Source organism: Mercenaria mercenaria, chromosome 15, assembly GCF_021730395.1.
Source record: "Mercenaria mercenaria strain notata chromosome 15, MADL_Memer_1, whole genome shotgun sequence".
Classification (NCBI taxonomy): Eukaryota; Metazoa; Mollusca; class Bivalvia; order Venerida; family Veneridae; genus Mercenaria; species Mercenaria mercenaria.
The window spans coordinates 23,574,204-23,594,729 of NC_069375.1; the positions used below are offsets into that span (position 1 = coordinate 23,574,204).

General features: G+C 33.5%; 1 protein-coding gene and 1 long non-coding RNA gene across 7 annotated transcripts in view; one reads left to right on the forward strand and one right to left on the reverse strand.

The window, feature by feature from the left end:
- Window positions 1–20,526, forward strand: part of LOC128548964 (complement receptor type 2-like) — a 185,756-nt gene that overhangs the window by 15,787 nt on the left and 149,443 nt on the right. For 4 of the 5 annotated variants that reach the window (XM_053524782.1, XM_053524780.1, XM_053524784.1 and 1 more), the window contains exons 6-7: window positions 508–678; window positions 9,553–9,723. In XM_053524782.1, the coding sequence (XP_053380757.1) occupies window positions 508–678; window positions 9,553–9,723 (342 nt within the window). The remainder of the gene's footprint in view (window positions 1–507; window positions 679–9,552; window positions 9,724–20,526) is intronic. The other variant, XM_053524785.1, reaches the window with a different exon arrangement.
- LOC128548965 (uncharacterized) lies at window positions 14,161–19,745 on the reverse strand. 2 transcript variants are annotated; one of them, XR_008367389.1, is made up of 4 exons: window positions 19,205–19,745; window positions 19,022–19,082; window positions 16,227–16,312; window positions 14,161–15,019 (listed from the first exon to the last, which is right to left on the reverse strand). It is a non-coding gene; the product is annotated as an uncharacterized LOC128548965 (long non-coding RNA). The 2 variants fall into 2 exon arrangements; XR_008367388.1 differs by lacking the exon at window positions 19,205–19,745 and having other exon boundaries at window positions 19,022–19,177.

The window sequence follows — 20,526 nt, forward strand, 5'->3', positions numbered from 1 at the left end:
TCAAAGTGCTAATTCTTCAGTCTCTGCAAAAACATTTATGATAATAAAATCTATAAGGTCCTTTCCAAGAATATTATCTAACGACGACTGTGCTTGATTTGAGTCTGTTAACGAGAGATAATGAAATGTACCCCTCAAGCGCCCCTAGCACCGACTGCAGTGGAACTGCAAAAGAACAATGATCCCAAAGCACCAGAAAATATAACAGTACTTAATCCATTTACGCGGAGACTTTTTAACATTTTCAAAGTTCTTGTTGAAATGCATATGAAAAATGTATTATCCATAATAAATGATAGCAAGGTAAAGTTACTGGTCAGATGATTTGTTAAGTGTTGTGCATTCTAAAGTTACTGACCTACTACTTAAATGATCAAAGTTATACATTTTCTAAAATTTATTGTTTGACTGACCAATGATTGCTTCGTAAAAGAATATCAGCTGAAATTTTTACACAGTGTTTAAATGCATGTTCCTATATCGGATGTAATTTATTTCCATTTTAAGGTTGCACACTTCCAGATCATACAGCAAATCATAAAGATCGGGGATCAATTTTTAGTCCTGGAGAAATTTTAAACAACTTTTATTGCGGACATGGTTATGTTCTTTCATCCGAAAACGGAATGACATGTCAACGTGGTGGATCTTGGTCAGAAATTGTTACATGCATTAAAGGTATGTTTGATTTCCTATAGCATTTTAGCTGAAGAAAAACAATTTGACAGTGAGAACAAAAACAATTTAATTCAATTTACATTGAATTTCTATATAAATTAAGAAGCGGACATTATAAAATGTAAGAGAATTATAATTCAGTCAATGTGTATTATTCTTAGCAGCAAAACGGCGTTTTAAAGAAAATGCAGGTTTCCGTGGGTAAGGTCTGGTTAAATGCGCGTATTTCATATTGTCTGCGTGACGTACCTTAAGTATCGTAGAGTTGTGACCTCTGGAAAGTTCCGCCTTTTTGAAATGCGGTAACAGTGTAAGTTCATAGAAATTCTAAACTTAGTTTAATTACTTCTATAGTTAGGAATATAGAATTGAATTAGTTACAAAGACAATTAGCGTTATATATCTAAAAATGCTACTATCAGTGTCAAACTATTTGATCCATTATTACAAACTTTTAAACTAATAGTTCCCGGACATCTACTGAATATCAAACGTACCAACGTAGTGTTGTATGTTGACAGCACATGGTGTCACGTTAACGAAGACAAAATATCAGACTATAAAAATGTTAAAATTAATTGTAACTGTATCTGTTCTGAAAGTCTTAAAGAAGCAAAGAGCGAATAATTTGCTTTTTATTTGCGTATAAATGAGACGTCGTATTAAAACAACGAGATGTGACAACCCTTAAGAGTGCAGCGGGAAATATGGTCTCTCCTGTAAAAATAGTGCAAATGATGATCCAATATGAAGTTTTCAGGAAATCTTCACCAAACTGCGAGAGCCACTAAACTGAAGTGGGCCCCAAAATACCTCTATTTTTACGATGGCTACCATTTTCAAAAATGGCCTCCTCAAATCATTCCAATATTATATATGTAGATGGGATACTTATTCATATGTAGGTGACTTTACTTGAGAATGGGTTTGAGATGTCAAATTGGCAGTAGAATAAAAAAGTTTGTAAAGAAGATATAAAAGCACAAGATTGCTGCAAGTTTCAAAATGGCCATCAGAAATACAATTCATAGTTATACATAAGGATATGTTATTTTATCCTAACTATTCTATTCATTGCTACACATGTAATCGTCTGTTTTGGATTCAGGTTTCTCAAACATTTCTTGTCAAGTTTGTCGCCATTTTTATATAGCCGCTAGATATTAGACCAGAAATAAGCATTTAAATATATGGATGCAGTATATATGCAGGTTTTCACATGTCTGATGGTCTTGATTTCATTAAGTTTGTTGTCGACAAAATAAAAAATAGTTGACATCTTTACCAATAGTAATAAGATGGCTGTCTTTCACAAAAAATACATGTATATTTATATATTTGAAAATGAAAAAATGACTCCGCTCAAGATGTAGGTCTATAAAGTAAATAAACGACTTCACACGCTTTTCCAACAGTTTTTAATTACAAAAAAAAAACAAAAAAAAACTACAAGCTAGTTTCGCCTATCGTCCCATCAGTGTATTCAAATGTAACGTGACTTTACATTGGAATGACGCGACGTCAATATAAAGAGAATGTCATTTTGGCGTTGTGTGTTTCAAAGGGGCGTAATTAATATTGCTATTAGATTGTTTAGCATTAAACTGTCACTGACTGTAGTTTGCTTAGTTTTGGTTTAAAGCATTTTATAAAATAATCATCTTTTGCTTCCCTATTTGAAGTATTATCTGATTTCATTTAAGAAATGGGAACATTTGAAACTTTTGATCTTTATTACTACAAAGATCTAGATGGTTACTTAGCGGATTTTGTTTACTTGAAGGGTCACTTATTTGTTGTGCCTGAATAGTTCTTCTATTTTTTTAATTTATCGCCAGTTTGGCCAAGATAAAAACACTAGGTGATTTGTTTGCTGTCAGGACGATTTTTTTTGTGTTCGAAAATTAAACTGGTAGTTTCAGTTAGAAGCTTGCTCAATCGGCTAAGTAAACATGCAAAATTACGTTTTAAAAAAGTGAGATTACTGAACTTTTTAATGTTAATTCGAATACATCTTTGTTCGATAGTGTTTGGTCTGTAATGTAAATCGGCAACATGACATTATTTAATGGTTTTGGTAAATAAGAATAAAATAAATTAAAGATTCAAAATCATTTTAGTTCCTAACTTCTGTCAATTAAAGTCAACATAAAATGGAACAAATTATGAACTTAGCAAAATTTCAAACCGGGACCTCACATTCAAGAGTATAATTATTTCAAAAGAGCTTATAAGATATCAAGAAAATGTTATGGAACTGTACAACGTTCTTAAATTTTTAAATACCATGAACTATTTATTTCATAATACATGATGTTATTCAGCCAGAAGGTAATAATACAATTTACAAGACAGGCAATGAATTGTAATCATAAACGATGAACGTACGATCATAAATTATTCCTAATCATTTACTGTAGTATTATCTATAAAATAAGTGGTTGTCTTTTAAGATTGTACAGTAATATGTAATGGTATGCAAATTGTCCACAATTTCTTAAGCCGTATTATGAGGACCATTCATAAAATAATGACAGTTTAAATTTAGTTTATCCATTCGAAGTATTCGTACTTGACTTCCGAGCACTGCTTCAGTCGAGAATAGAATTCCAAGAGGTGAACCCTTGGTATGGTCTTAAAGAAATGAATAATTCTACTCTCAAGTGCTTCATTCGTTAAATATTTGCGCCCAGACAGCATTTTTTCAGCCTTGGAAATAGGGAAAGTCACAAGTTAGATCTGGTGAATAAGCGGGATCATTTGTACCACATTTTCATTTTCATCTCTCAGAAACACTTGGTTGATAGCACTTTGGTAAGCAGCAGCGTTGCCATGGATCAACTGGAGAAAGCGAAGATCAGTCATTGGACGCACTTTTGTATTTCCGTGTAACAGCTTTCAGTAGTTTAGCTCTTTAAAACTTTCCAGTGACTGACTTTCCTGACGTAGGAATTTGTACAACAGTAACCACTGAGTTAAATGAGATGGAATAACATACAAGTTTCTTTTCGACACTTTTAGTTTTTTTTTATTACTGGTCTGTGGTCAACTTTTCACAGCAACTGTCTGTTGTCAACGCGACGCCGTGGCTCAAAAAAGTATATCCAAGACTCATCTACTGTTAGGAACTGTGACATTTTGGAAATATCTAAATTTGAGAATTTTTTCAGCGTCTCTTTTAGCACAATTGTCCCTATTGGCCTTTCTCACCTCGGTTAACATGTGAAGCATCCACCGAGCACAAACCTTTCTTAAAACCAAGTGCTTGTTGAGTCACCCTTTTTTGAAAGATGTACTTGTTTCATGGTTTTTAATAAACAGTTATTATGCTGAAAACAATGAATTACAAAAACATATAATATGGAACAATAGTGAAATTAAACTTGGAAATAATGTAATCTACTGGACAAGATGGCATGAAAAAGGTATACAATTCATTGATCAACTTTTTGATTTTAGAACAAATACATGGTATCAATTTGAAGACGCAAAACAAATACTTGATCTGAATGAGACTGACTTTTTGAAATATCATCAGTTAGTATCAGCAATTCCGAAAAATCTTAAAGACCTTATTTCAATGCAATTTCTTTATGGAAGCAAAACCAACCACCTTATTGAGAAACTGAAATCAAGTAAAACCCCAAACAAGTTTCTTTATAACCTTTTAATGAGTAAGAAAACATATGAAAAACCAACAGCTATATTCAAATGGGAAAACATTCTTGATGATAAGGAAATTGATTGGAAAAAAGTTTTTAGTAACCCATTCAAAGCCACAATAGATAACAATCTTAGAAGTTTTCAATATAAATTGTTAATGCGCTTGCTCCCAACAAACAAATATCTTTATAAATGTAAATTGTCTCAAAGTAATTTATGTGATTTCTGTTGCATGAGTAATGAGAGTATAGAACATTTAATTTGGGAATGTCCAAAGGTACAAATTTTCTGGAACAGACTACAAGTCTTTCTGGAAAATAAGGGATACAATGAGTTAAAACTAAATATAAAGGATGTTTGTTTTGGTTACATAGGTAACACAGATAAAGAAGATATCCTAAACTTTATCATTATTCTTGGTAAATTTTTTATCTTTAAAATGAAATATACAAAAAATGTTCCTTCTTTTGGTAACTTTTTTACATTTTTCAAGCAGAGAATTAGAATTGAAAAAGAAATAGCAATGATTAATGACAGGCTCCATAAATATGAAGAAAAATGGTTAAATTTTACTGAAGTGGACTAATATTGAAATAAGCCAAGCCTCTCAGCTATACAATACAGTACCAAACTATCAATTACGAAAAACAGGAAACGAACAACACTATCCTTTAAAAATATCCTTCCTTATGCCTTTTAGGATCATGATTCCAAGTGACATAACTCAACTCTTACTCTTCTCACTCTCCCTTCTCATCCTTCCATTCTTGCCTGAATGATTATTATCTTTCCCACTGTCCTTTCACTTCTAAACTCGTTAACTTTTATTTAAATCTCTTAGATATAAACATGTAAATCTAGTTGTATTATTGTGTTTGAGTGTAATTTGAAATATAAACGATTTGTATGTTTGTATTTATGATTGAAAAATAAAAGAGAAAAAAAGTGCTTGTTGAGTATCTCTTGAAGCCTTCCCGTGACATGCCAAGAAAAACACCATCTCGTAGACTCTACATCTGGCGTCTTTATCAATCATAATTATGTCTTACAGCAGCAACGTTCTTTGACGTCACTGCTGTTTTGAGCCTACCAGGACGAGCTGTGCCTTTAAGGACTGCCTGACCATTTTTAAATTTATGTACCCACCTGTAAAATGGTTTCTCTGATACTACAATCTTTCTGTATGAAGTATGCAGTTCACTGAGTATCTGCCTTATAGATATTCCTAAAGAACCACGTACTTCAATGTACGCTCTAATTTCAGATTTCTGTGGCTTTTCATAGCTACATGTATTTTCCTTCGTGTATATGACTACACCTTATACAAAATTAAATATCTCCGTAATGGTACGTTAGTTTTTAGTAACATTTTACAGGATTTTACAGGGGTCACTCATGTATCAACCGTGTATCAACCGTGTAAAACGTAAGTTTCTTGCTTGTCAAACTTTTTTAAGAATGAGCCTTTTAATTTAAAGAATGATAGATTTTAGAAAAAAGCCGACCCACAACCGAAAAATTCTGCAAAAACTTATTATGTTTAAGCGGATTTACTCATATATTTCCACCATTGCAACATGCTGATCATCGTTTTAAGTGCCTGAAAATCGAAATGTTTCACATGCAGTGCTAAATATTGGTGTTAGTTCAGAAAGTGTAAATGTTTCAAGATTTGATCAGCATTAACATTAGATACTGCTTAATAAACTTTTGTTTAACAAATGTATGAATTTATAGAAAACATTTATTTTTACAGTCAGCTTTTGCAACTATAATTTCAAACGTATTTTCATATAAACTGGGAAAAGGGTCACCTATCTAATGTTTTTAAAAACTAGTGATCCTTTGCTTTTCAATACTTTTTGAATTAATCATTAATACAAGAACTCTTGAAATAATCTTGCCATTTCTTGAATTAGTATTTGAATTTGAAATAATGTGAAATCATGATAAAACAAATATAAAATTCAGGTACTTTGCAATTTGTACCAAAACGCTTCTCCAGTATAATGTTCTGCAAATGTTCTAATGCCATGTTTTTGCAATAAAGTTACTGGAAATTTAATAATGTCAACGGAAACTCCAATATTTTACAACAGGCATTTGATTTTATGGACAATATAAGTAATAATACAATATGCGAAGACGTAATATCTCAGTTTCAAGGTGCTAATTCTTCAGTCTCTGCTATTTAATATGATAATAAATCTATAAGATCCTTTCCAAGAATATTATCTAACGACGACTGTGCGTGATTTGAGTCTGTTTACGAGAGATAATGAAATGTACAACACCCCTCAAGCACCCCATGCACCGACTGCAGTGGAACTGCAAGAGACTCAATGGTCCCAAAGCACCAAAAAATATAACAGCACTTAATTCATTTACGCGGAGACTTTTAACATTTTCAAAGTTCTTGTTGAAATGCATATGAAAAATGTATTATCCGTAATAAATGATAGCAAGGTAAAGTGACATGCTTTAAATAATTTTAAGGAATAGTGTGACCATTGGAAACTCCAAATTAACACCAGTAAAACAAAAGTTCTGATATTTAATTACGGGAGACAGTTTCACAATACTAATTTTAAAATCGGTGACACAGAATTAGAAACAGTAACTGAATATAAGTATCTTGGATTATTCTTCACAACAAAATGGCAGTTTCCATAAAACAAAACAATATATAGCAGACCAAGCTACAAAAGCAATGTTTTCTTTGCTAAGAAGAATAAAATCCCTTTCTCTCCCTTATGATATGCAAATAGAGCTATTTGAAAAAACAGTAAAACCAGTACTTCTATATGGAAGTGAAATATAGGGGTATGGAAATGTAGACATATTAGAAAAAGTACAACTTAAGTTTTATAAGTATATATTTAATTTAAAGAAATCGACCCCATCGTACATGATATACGGAGAACTAGAGATTACCCCACTTTCAATTAACATTAAAAACAGAATTATTGCATACTGAGCAAGACTCATTGAAAATATTGAGAGCGACAGAACTACTAAATTAGCAGCAATAATTTACAATCTTTTATACGAACTACACTCACAAAATAGTATTAAGTCACAATGGCTAGACAATTTTAAACACAACTTATGTAGTCTTGGGTTTTCAGGAATATGGTACAGTCAGAGCTTTATCAATAGTAAATGACTTATTAGGGCGACTTTTCAAAAACTGAAAGACACGTTTATTTAAAACTTGTTTTCACAAATAAATAACACTTCAGTCACCAACATTTACAAGTATTATAAAACTAGTTTCTCTCGTAGCCCATATATTAGTAAACTATTACCTTATTTCAGTAAAACTTTGGTCAGATTTATAACTAGAGATCAACGTTTACCAATAGAAACTGGTAGGTGGAGAAATATACCACAAAACGAAAGAAAATGTAGAAATTGTCACGAAATAGGAGATGAGTACCATTATCTTTTAATTTGTCCATTGTTTAATACTGATCGAGATAAATATATTGATAGACATATAAGAACAAGACCTAATATGATAAAGTTTATTGATTTGTTTACGACAGATAACCATATCAAACTGAAAAAACTTAGTATAATGTGTGACAAGATAATGAAATACCTAATTCATTTTCAAACATACCTGTGACCAATTGACATCACACATATATATATATCTTACCAGTTAAGTATATAATACTTAGCGCTTTTTAAAAATATATATGTAGAAAATAGCTGACTACATCAGCGGTCTAACCTGACTTTCAGGTGGTCAAGTTATTTCAGATTATTCTCTTGTATTTAACTTTCTTGCACGTCTAAAGCTTTCGTTTCTTCATTTTTAAACAGCTATGAGTTCAATACATATTTATAATAAAACATATTTATAATACAGTAAACATTTAAATAATGATAATAATGATAGGCACAACAACAATAATAATAAGAGGAAACACATACGGATTCATTCTTAGAGAAACTATGATTTTTCATAGAGCAAAGAAGATATTTTACTGTAAAGTGTATTATTGTGTTTATATATAAGAAATCAGTCATTGTATATAGCCCTATATATGAACAATTTGTAGCCGTTTTCCTTTTTGTCATGTGATATATTACTGATTGTATGTATTATAGAAATGTATATGCTGATGCTGCCCACATAAAGTGGGACTCATGCTTATTTGTAAATAAACTTGTAAACTTGTATTTGAATTTGAAATAAAAGTGATATGATTAAACAATCATAAAATGTAGATAATTTGCAAATTGTACCAAAACACTACTCCAGTATAATGTCCTGCTAATGCCATGTTTTTGCAATAAAGTTACTGAGAGTTCAACAATTTCATCGAAAATTGCAATATTTCACAGCAGACATTTGAATTTAATAAAACAATGAACAACGACGTACTTTCTCAGTTTCAATTCTTCAGTCTCTGCAAAAACATCTATAATAATAAAATCTATAAAAGATCCTTTCCAAGAATATTATCCAACGACGACTGTGTTTGATTTGAGTCTATTCTTGAGAGATAATGAAATGTACAACACCCCTCAAGCGCCCCTGGTATCGGCTGCAGTGGAACTTATCAATGATCCCAAAGGACCAGAAAATATAACAGCACTAAATTCAAGTACGAGGAGACTTCTAACATTTTCAAAGTACTTGTTCAAAAGCAAGCATATGAAAAATGTATTATTCGAAATAATGATAGCAAGGTAAAGTGACCGGTCAGATGTTTTGTTAAGTGCTGTGCAAGCTAAAAGTTACTTACCTTTTAATTAAGCTGTCAAATGAAGTTATGCATTGTCTAAGGTTTATTATTTTGCTAAGTTAACATGTATCTTTTTTATTCAGTAATTAAAAATGTATCTAATTGAGAATGTAATTTCGAATTTTTACACAACGCGAAAACGCATTTACCTATATCAAATATTATTTGTATGCATTAATCTAAAAGTTGCACACTTCAAGATCATGCAGCGAATCAGGAAGGTTGGGAAACAACTTTCAGTCCTAGATAAACTGTTTACAATTTTGAATACGAACATGGTTATGTTCTGTCATCCGAAAAAGGAATGACATGTCGACGTGGTGGATCTTGTTAAAAATTGTTACATGCATTAACGTTATGTTTGGTTTCTGATATTCTTTTAGACGCAAAGAAATTAAACACCAACATACATAAATATAATATATTAAGTGTTATTTATTTGCACATTTAGGTTGCACACTTCCAAATCATGCAGCAAGTTCTAAAGACGGGAGAACAACTTTTAGCCCTGGAGAAACTTTAAACAACTTTGCTTGCCAACCTGGTTATGTTCTATCATCACAAAACGGAATGACATGTCGACGTGGTGGATCATGGTCAGAAATTGTTACATGCGTTAAAGGTATGTTTGATTTCTTACAGCATTTTAGCTGAAGAAAAACAATTTGACAGTGAGAACAAAAACAATTTAATTCAATTTACATTGAATATCTATATAAATTAAGAAGCGGACATTATAAAATGTAGGGCAATTATTATTCAGTCGATGTGTATTATTCTTAGCAGTAAAATGGCGTTTTAAAGAAAATGCAGGTTTCCGTGGGTAAGGTCTGCTTAAATGCACGTATTTCATATGTCTGCCTGACGTACCTTAAGTATCGTAGCGTTGTGACCTATGGAAAGTTTCGCCTTTTTGAGATGCGGTAACCGTGTTAGTTCATAGAAATTGTAAACTTAATTTAATTAGGTCTATAGTTAAGAATATAGATTTGAATTAGTTACAAAGACAAGTAGCGTTATATATCTAAAAAAGCTACTATCAGTGTCAATCTACTTGATCCATTATTACAAACTTTTAAAGTAATAGTTCCCGGACATCTACTGAATATCAAACGTACCAACGTAGTGTTGTATGTTGACAGCACATGGTGTCACGTTAACGAAGACCAAATATCAGAATTTAAAAATGTTAAAATTCATTGTAACTGTATCTGTTCTGAAAGTCTTAAAGAAGCAAAGAGCGAATAATATGCTTTTTATTTGCGTATAAATGAGACGTCGTATTAAAACATCGAGATGTGACAACCATTTAGTGCAGCGGGAAATATGGTCTCTCCTGTAAAAATAGTGCAAATGATGATCTAATATGAAGTTTTCAGGAAATCTTCACCAAACTGCGAGAGCTACTAAACTGAAGTGGGCCCCAAAATACCTCTATTTTTACGATGGCTACCATTTTCAAAAATGGCCGCCTCAAATCATTCCAAAATTATATATGTAGCTGGGATACTTATTCATATGTAGGTGACTTTACTTGAGAATGGGTTTGAGATGTCAAATTGGCAGTAGAATAAAATGTTTGTAAAGAAGATATAAAAAAACAAGATTGCTGCAAGTTTCAAAATGGCCATCAGAAATACAATTCATAGTTATACATAAGAATATGTTATTTTATCCTAACTATTCTGTTCATTGCTGCACATGTAATCGTCTGTTTTGGATTCAGGTTTCTCAGACATTTCTAGTCAAGTTTGTCGCCATTTTTATATAGCCGCTAGATAATAGACCAGAAATAAGCATTTAAATATATGGATGCAGTAAATATGCAGGTTTTCACATGTCTGATGGTCTTGATTTCATTAAGTTTGTAGTCGACAAAATAAAAAAATTGTCGACGTCTTTACCAATAGTAATATGAAATAAGGCACTGCCTCAATCGGGAATCGATCAGACTTCAACTCATCCCTTTAACATTTAAAAAAAAAAACTGTCTACTAGGGTGTTTAATAACAGGCAAATTGTTAAGAAGCACAATGACAGACTTACGGTGATCACAACAGCTCACACTGTGCTCAGGTGAGCTAAAAATCATACAAACTTAAAAGTTACTAGATAATAGTAGATTGTAACTCACTGTTAACAAGACTTAACAGACACACATTAACAATCTATTTGCACCACGGCAGGTTAAGAGCTCAGTCTAGGGAGACATATTAGCCTTCTTGTGCAGGCTTGTTTTTTTCTATTTGTGTTAATTGTAATTCTGAAATAACTCGTAAAACAAATCCTAATTTTGCTTATATACACATCACAAAGTCTTGCATTACACTTTATTTATTGAATAAACTGTTCACATGTTTAAGTTTTATCTGTATACACATTTATAATGATCACAGATCACATAATTTGTTTTATCCATACATGAAATATAGCTGAACTGTGAATAACAACTTCTAATAACAGTACTGGATGCTTTTGTCAGGCTTTGAAATAAATATTGTCAAAATAAAGAAAATGAGACTTGCTGTAATCTGTATTCTAAAATGTACAATTTCTCTTACAACAAGAACAAATAATCAAGAGGGCCATGATGGCCCTGTATCGCTCACCTGGCATATTGACATAAAGATCATCAAGATCAACATTCTGACCAAGTTACATTAAGATATGATCATAAATGTAGCCTCTAAAGAGTTAACTAGCTTTTTCCTTTGATTTGACTTGGTGACTTAGTTTTTGACCCCACATGACCCAGATTCAAACTTGACTGAAAGATCATCAAGATTAACATTCTGATTAAGTTTTATGAAGATGCAGTCATAAATGTGGCCTCTGGAGTGTTAACAAGCTGTTCCTTTGATTTGACCTAGCGACCTAATCTTTAATCCCACCTGACCTAGATTTAGCTTGGCCTATAGATCATCAAGATTAAAATTCTGACAAAGTTTCATTAAGATATGGTCATAAATGTGGCCACTACAGTGTTCACAAGCTTTTCCTTTGATTTGACCTGGTTACCTAGTTTTTGACCCTAAACGACCCAATATCAAACTTGTCCAATATTTTATTGAGGGTAACATTTTGACCAAGTTTCATTAAGATTGGGCCAAAATTGTGACCTCTAGTGTTAACAAGCGTTTCCCTTGATTTGACTGGTGACCTAGTTTTTGACCCCACTTGACCCAGATTTGAATCTGATCTATGGATTATTAATATTAACATTTTGACCAAGTTTCATTAAGATATGGTCATAAATTTGGCTTCTAGAGTGTAAACTAGCTTTTCCTTTGATTTGATCTAGTGACGTAGTTTTTAATCCTACATAACCCAGATTCAGAACTGATTTTGAAATCATCAAGATTAACATTCTGACCAAGTTTCATGAAGATATAGTCTTAAATGTGACCTCTAAAGTGTTAACAAGCTTTTCCTTTGATTTGACTTGGTGACCTAGTTTTGGATTCAAGATGACCCAACATCAAATGTGTCCAAGATTTTATTGAGGGTAACATTCTGACCAAGTTTCATAAAGATTAAGTCAAAATTGTGACCTCTAGAGTGTTAACAGTCAAATTGTTGACGACGGATGGACACAGGGCGATCACAAAAGCTCACCTTGAGCACTTTGTGCTCAGGTGAGCTAAATGCTAGAGTTGTCACAGGAGTGACGAATTATACCCCCACAATATGGCCTTATCAAAGAACTAAGCCAATAACAAAGCAGCATTTTCTTGAGCTATGACCTAATGACCTCAAATTCAATCTCCATAGTTTCATGATCATCCGCCCAAGTGTTCTCAAGTTGTTGTATGGAAAAGGTTTAAATGTTCCGGGTCATCCTGACCTTTGGAACTCTAAATTAATACAGGTAATCTGCTGGTCAAGACCAACCTTGTACTAAATTTTGTGTTTCTCATCCCAAGCATCCTGAAGTTATTGTCCAAAAACCGTTTTAAAGAACTGTTATTTATTTTGTTGAATTTAACATCACACCGACACAGGATAGGTCATATGGCGACTTTCCAGTTTTAATAGTGGAGGAAGACCCCAGGTGCCCCTCCGTGCATCATTCTAAAGAACCGGGTCAGTGTGACCTTGACCTGTGACCTACTGACCTCAACATCACTAGGGGTCACCTGCTGGTCATAATCAACCTCCCTAACAATTTTCATGATCCTAGGCTCAAGCATTCTCAAGTTATAATCTGAAAAACATTTCACTGTTTTGCCTTATTGTGACCTTGACCTACTGACCTCAAAGTAAAACTTGACCTGTATTTCATGATGTGACACCTGTGTACCAAACTTTATCATCCTAGGCTCAAGGTCTCAAGTTATCATTCGGAAACGGTTCAACTGTTCAAAATCACTGTGACCTTGACCTTTGATCTATTGACTTCAAATTCAAACAACCTGTATTTTATCATGTTACACCTGTGTTACCAAAGCTATGATCCCAGGCCAAAGCGTTTGCAAGTTATCTTGACCTTTGACCTACTGACCCCAAAGTCGAACTTGACCTGTAACTATGTACCAAAAAATATTTAAATCGGTCAAGCTTTTCATGAGTTATCATCTGGAAGCCATGAAAACCTACTGACTGAAAGACAGACAAGCTTACTACATGGGGGTATAACAGAACATTCTCTTTAAAATCTCATGAAAAATATGAGAACTAGATGCCCACGGGCAATATGTCAAGCCCGCCAGCTGTCAAAAGGACTGGGAGTTGTGCATGACACTCCTTGTCTCATTGCGGCAAACATTTATGCCAAATAAAAGAGATTGCAAAAAGTTACAATATAACTTATTTACAGTAACAACAAAGGAACGCAAAATTAAAAAAAAAAAAAGATTAAAAAAAATTTTCTAAGTCCATATAAAAATCCGCACCAGCAGAGACAGGTCAAAATACACCTGAAAATTGGATGTAACATGCATGTTGTACTACAGAAAAGTGGTCTTGATTTTTCCCTACGACCAGTAATAAACAAGTTACAAATGTAAGCTATTTACAAAGGGAAGTAATTCTAGGATTTTATGCATAACACTCTTGCATGATGATGAACAATTGTGCCAAGTTACATCAAAATCCCTCTATGCATCAAAAAGAAATGCTCCAGACAAAGTCATTCTTGTATCTGACTTTTGACCTCTAAGTGCGACCTTGACCTTAGAACTGGTTCTTCCGCATGACACTCCGTCTCATGGTGGTGAACATTTGTGCCAAGTTACATCAAAGTCCCTCCATGCGTGAAGAAGAAATGCTCCAGACAAAGTTGTCATTCTTGTATCCTTTGACCTCTAAGTGTGACCTTGACCTTAGACTTAGGGACCTGGTTCTTACGAAAGACACTCCATCTCATGATGGTGAACAATTGTGCCAAGTTACATCAAAATCCCTCCATGCATGAAGAAGAAATGCTCCGGACAGTCATTTTTGAATTTGACCTTTGACCTGTAAGTGTGATCTTGACCTTTGAGACAGGAACCTGGGGCTTGCGCATGACACTCCGTCTCACTGAGGTTAACATTCATACCATATATAAACAAGATTGCTCCATGCATGTCCAAATTATGGTCCGGACAAACAAATCCGGACGGACGCACGCACGCACATACACCGAATAGACATTTGGACAACTATATCTTCGCTTCTGCAAGCGGGCTCGACAATAACAAAACCAATGTAATAATACATTATCTCTAAAAGTAACAGAGCTTAGTCAAACACTGCTGTTCTCAAAATATATTTAGTTTCTTAATAAATCCTGAATTCCTATCCTTAAAAGTTTTTTTTTATTAAAGTTCCCTTGTTCTTCCGTCTTTTTATATTTTCTGGTGTTTCTTTCTTGCTTTTTAAGTATACTGGATTTGTTGACCTTCCATTTTGTAGCTGCCTGCTCTCAAGAAGTGAAACTGTAAAACAGAAGTCAAATATTGTAAATTGATAAAAAGAGACCCCTACCAACTTTCATAAAGATCCCATGAAAAATGTGACCTATAGAGTGGTCACAAGCAAAAGTTTATCGATGCACGGACAGACGATGGACGCCGCGCTATCACTAAAGCTCACCTTGTCACTTTGTGACAGGTGAGCTGAAAAATCAATATCTGAGAACCGCTTCCTCCGGTAACACTAAAATGTAAATAAATTTAAATTAAACCATTTGTTGATGTGATTTTTGGGAAATGTTACCTTGCATTTTGGGATGTTGGGGGAAAAATGCAATATTTTTGGATTGGGAAGTGGCCGAATATAGGCCTCTGTCATATAAGGATGAAAAGCCCTGCCGGCTAACAATTTCTGACAAGAAATCATTTTCAAAGTTTTTCTTTTCGGTGAGTTCTATATGGAATTAAAATCTTTGGGTAATTTTGAAAGAGGACCACCCCATGATCATTCTGTGAAGTTTGGTGTAAATCTGCCCAGTGGTTCTGAAGAAGATTTTTACAAATTGTTGGCACATGACGAACATCTCAACTCATGTTGTCACCCTGTGACAGGTGATCGAGCTAATAATTGTTTAAATTTGCATACATGTATTAAATTTTATGGTTTTGTCCAGAAATGCTTTATCATCAAGAAAATGAAATGGAGTCTTTACTAAGGTCTAAAAAATTTTGTTTCCGGTAACATGCTAAAAAAAAATTGGGTAGGTAGGCCGGAAAAACTTTTTCTTTGGATTTTTTAAAATTATTTTAAGGGAGACTTTTTGGAAATTATTTTTGTGTCAAAAAATGAATACAAATAGGGGGGTTATGCCTCTAGAGCATCAGTAAGTTGATTTATAACATCACTGTCCATGTTTAAAGCATAAAAAGTGCAGTTTTGCAACTTTTTGTCAAAAAGTTGAAAAAAATGTTCTTAAAGACAAAGGCGGACGGACCGTCCATTTAGGGTCGGGCCAAAATTTTATGGTAGGTCAGGATACAGGAAACAGACAAAATTTTTTTACGCCTAATGTTCCTTGGTATTTGATGCTATGCACTTACTCAATCTCAAAAATCTGTTCACACAAATACTAATTTGTATACAGTATATCATGCCTTTTGAATGATTGAAACTGCTTCCCATGGTGCACAGCTGCAACTATATAATAAAGAAACAGAAAGATAGAAATACCTTATGAGCCGCAAGCAAGTGGTTTCAGTCTGTCAACAAGCACTTTGGAGCAGTACAACAATACTCTGTATAATAGACCAAGATGCCTGAAAATAGTGAAAGGTGAGCAAATTAAGAAAACATGGACAACCAGCTGTTTTGAAATTTCAAAGGTCTAAGAGCTAACATCCTTTTTTGAAGTTTATCAATTTTCATGCCAATAAGATGACCCCAATTATATCATTGGCATGGCGGGAGAAATTTGTTAAATAAAACTTTTTTTTAATGAAAATAAAACATTGCAAATTTTGTCAAAATGTATAATGAAACGAAGTAAATGCGGTTAAAAATTTCAGTTTTGAAAAAAGAAAAGTCACTGTATGAGTAGGTTTGTTTACACGACTGACCAGCCAGAACAGCCAAACATTCATAGCTGTCAAGGCTCCACAAAGGCCACGAGTGTGATCAGAGTTCGAAGGGAAGGTTTCCCTCGTGAGGGTCTGGAAGGCGATGATCCTTAAAAGCCGGAAACGCCCTCACATAGAAAATTTAGACTTTTAACACACAATAGATCTGGTTTTGAATAGTCTACCTCCATGTTTACTTTTTGTGATGTTTATTCATGCGGTAGAAATAACATGTTGCACCGGTGAATGTAAAAGCTGTATTATACGGTATAAAAACACAGTGTCAACGTCACCTTGCATGTTTGATTCAATTATTTTCTACGAAAAAAAAAACAATTGATTGCTTTATTTCTTTAACATGCGTGTGACCTTGAATAGTAGGCGTGTGAGCGTGATCTAAGGCCGAAATGCATGTGGCACATGCGCAATGCATATGTCTTGACAGGTATGAACATTACTTTAACCCAGTGAATTCCAGGTACCTTTTTGACTTGGTGGTCTATGACCTTCATTTTGCTCGGTACCATGAAAAGGCAAAAACAGACTGGTAAAGCAGCTAGAAGAATCTGTTCTGTCTTCCTCAGTTTAGTATGAACACAGGAGCCGACAAAATGCTACAATTGTTTATTGGTATCTGATGGTCATTATTCATAAACGTATAACTTTAAACGTATTTGAGTATGTGTGCAGTGTACAAAATTCAGATTTCAACTAACCATGCTGGCAACCAGATAGAAAATTTTCCAAGTCTGACACCAATTTCACATGCCCGAACTTAAAGCTGAATTTTGAATCATAAAACAACTGGTCTAGCTCATACCCTCAAAATACTTCATCATATTGTTTGGGACATGCTCGACTGGGGATTCCTAGGAGAACAGGAACTGAATGCATCGGACCAAAAAGTAATGTGAGCGGCTTCAGTTTGCATTTGCAGAGCTCAAATTTAACTTTTTTGACCAACGTACTGCAAATTTTAGCATGTAGCTTTTTTTCTTGTTGCTTAATCTGAAATCTACTTGCAAATTTAGACTTTCAATTAAGAATGTTAGAATATCCTAAAAAATCATGCTAGAACATCAATATTGTTTGCATGGTTTTCCTTGGTGTACAATTTTGTGCGTTATAACTCAAAATGACCTTCAAAGTAATTCGGAACGCATCACTATCACTGATGGCGTACGTAACTTAACTACTGGCTGAAACTACGGCAAGGCAAATTTTCGTACCTAATATTATAAATAGCGATTCAACTGTATACATGTACGAATTAGTAAGATAGCCTGCGTTCTAGATTTAATTATAAGATAGACCTCTACATTTCTTTATAATCAGTAATCCATTCAACAAAAAATGGCTAACCAAAAAAGATGTTGTGTTTTCTGTTATCCTCAAATGAAAGCGAATCTACAAACATTAACAAAAACCGCAACAATTTTGACTATTATTAATTTTGTATTTACAAAATAAATTGTGTGAAATTTTTATCTTAACTTGCATTCCATGAAACTGACTTGCATTTAGCGAGTCCAAAATTTGAGCCCTGTGATTTGTGAAAGTAATTACATCTCCTGCATGATTATGGTTCTGACTAACTCTTAAACTCTTGCATTTTAATTTTATGGAACAGTTTGAATTCAATTCCTTCATAACTCTGACCAACTAATCGAGCATGCTTCAGATCTCCAGATAAGGGCTGTATTTTTGTAATTACGAACTTGTTATGGATCAGATATGACTTTATTTTAAAATGTCGCTGTATCAATACAAATTTATTTTAAATTGTGGTTGTATCAGTACGACACGTAAACAGTATTACATATATTCCCAAGAAAGATTGAGCCGAATTGCATGTCTGCGCCAAGTTGTGCTTATCAACGCTATCTCGACTGTTGACAATTGGCACGGTGTCAAATGAGTGTGGAATATACAAAACAAACACCAATAGCATAATGTAACGCATTAACACATAATTTTTAGGACTTCAAAAATTATGCGTCATAAAAATCTGAAAAGGGGAAATAATTCTACCAAAACTGAAGGCAACCAAGTTATTTTTATTTTAATTTGTGTCATATGAACAGATGAACCAAGTTTGAAAGAAATATCTTTTATGTCGAAAGCCCGATCGGGCAATGTTACCAGCCTGTTTAAAACCTATATTTTTTCTATAAGCTGATCCGATTCCCTATAATGCTATATTTCGGCCGAGCACAGCTTATCGGCAGAATCATATGCTCAACTTAATTACTGTGTATACATGCAGTGAGCCTTAAGAAATAATAATCCAAAAGGCCCATTTCAAATTGATAAATAAATAAAAATGTAAAAAATAAGGAATTTCTACGCTTTTTATGGGTGGGGTGTTTGTTTACATTATTATTATACAATGGAAAGTTAGTTACTCACGTTTCTAAAAATGTCAACAGGTCCAGCCATGCACATGCTGTAATGGAGTGCCGTCCATATTCTATATAAAAGTAAAATAATTCCATTAATAAGTCATGCCTGCAAGTAAAATCACGGATTTCTTAATTTTTTAAAAATTCAATATAGGCTTAGTAACAAAGAAGTTCAAAGAAACTAAAGTACCGGAAAGGAATTAAATACGATCTGAAAAGCGACACAAAGGTGTATCTATTCTCTCATTCCCCGAGCTGAAGAACTCGTTGGGGAATGTTTTTGTTTCCTCAAATTTTCAAAATGTCGGCGCCAGTGTAACGTGTATCCACTCTCACTCTAAATATAAAAAATGTTCAAAATGTCGCCGTTTAAAAATGCTACTCAGTATTGAATAATGCATGTTTGTATCACAAATTATATCAGTGTAGTCACGTTACCGGCTGATTAGCTTCTGACACAACAAAATTAACAGCTTACTTTGAATTATTATTTCGAGTCGCAGACATCTTATTGTGCGGATATTGTGTTTCGCCTACTGATCTGACGGACGCTTATTAACATTAACGAAGACCGTGATATCCCGAATTTCATCGGGGTCGTCGCACGCCCATGGTCTAAACCGGAACTCCATATTTTTTTATTTGGATAGTATGTGTTGTTTGGATACCCTCGTATGTTACCGTAGTGGGATTCGATCCCGATTTTCGTCGCGATCGATTCCCTAATAAGATGGCTGTCTTTCATAAAAATACATGTATATTTATATAATTTATTATTTGAAAATGAAAAAATGAATTCGCTCAAGATGTAGGTCTATAAAGTAAATAAAACGACTTCACACGCTTTTCCAACAGTTTTTAATTACAAAAATAAAACCCCAAAAAACTACAAGCTAGTTTCGCCTATCGTCTCATCAGTGTATTCAAATGTAACGTGACTTTACATTGGAATGACGCGACGTCAATATAAAGAGAATGTCATTTTGGCGTTGTATGTTTCAAAGGGCGGAATTAATATTGCTATTAGATTGTTTAGCATTAAACTGTCACTGTAGTTTGCTTAGTTTTGGTTTAAAGCATTTTATAAAATAATCAGCTTTTGCTTCCCTACTTGAAGTATTATCTGATTTCATTTAAGAAATGGGTACATTTGAAACTTTTGATCTTTATAACTACAAAGATCTAGATGGTTACTTAGCGGATTTTGTTTACTTGAAGGGTCACTTATTTGCTGTGCGTAAATAATTCTTCTATTTTCTTAATTTATCGCCAGTTTAGCCAAGATAAAATTCTCGAAATCCGTTACAGGTAATTACATAAAGTACATTTTTACATTACGTGGGAATTTAAGATTCCGAAACGTAATAGATAATTGTTCCTTCAAAATCTACTTTGAATAACGTTTTAGATTTTTTTGTATTTCGCAACATTTAAATGATATAATTCAAATGTTATTTAGATCGGCTTTTTTAAAAAAACGGTGGCGATTGTCATAAATAATGATCTCTTTAA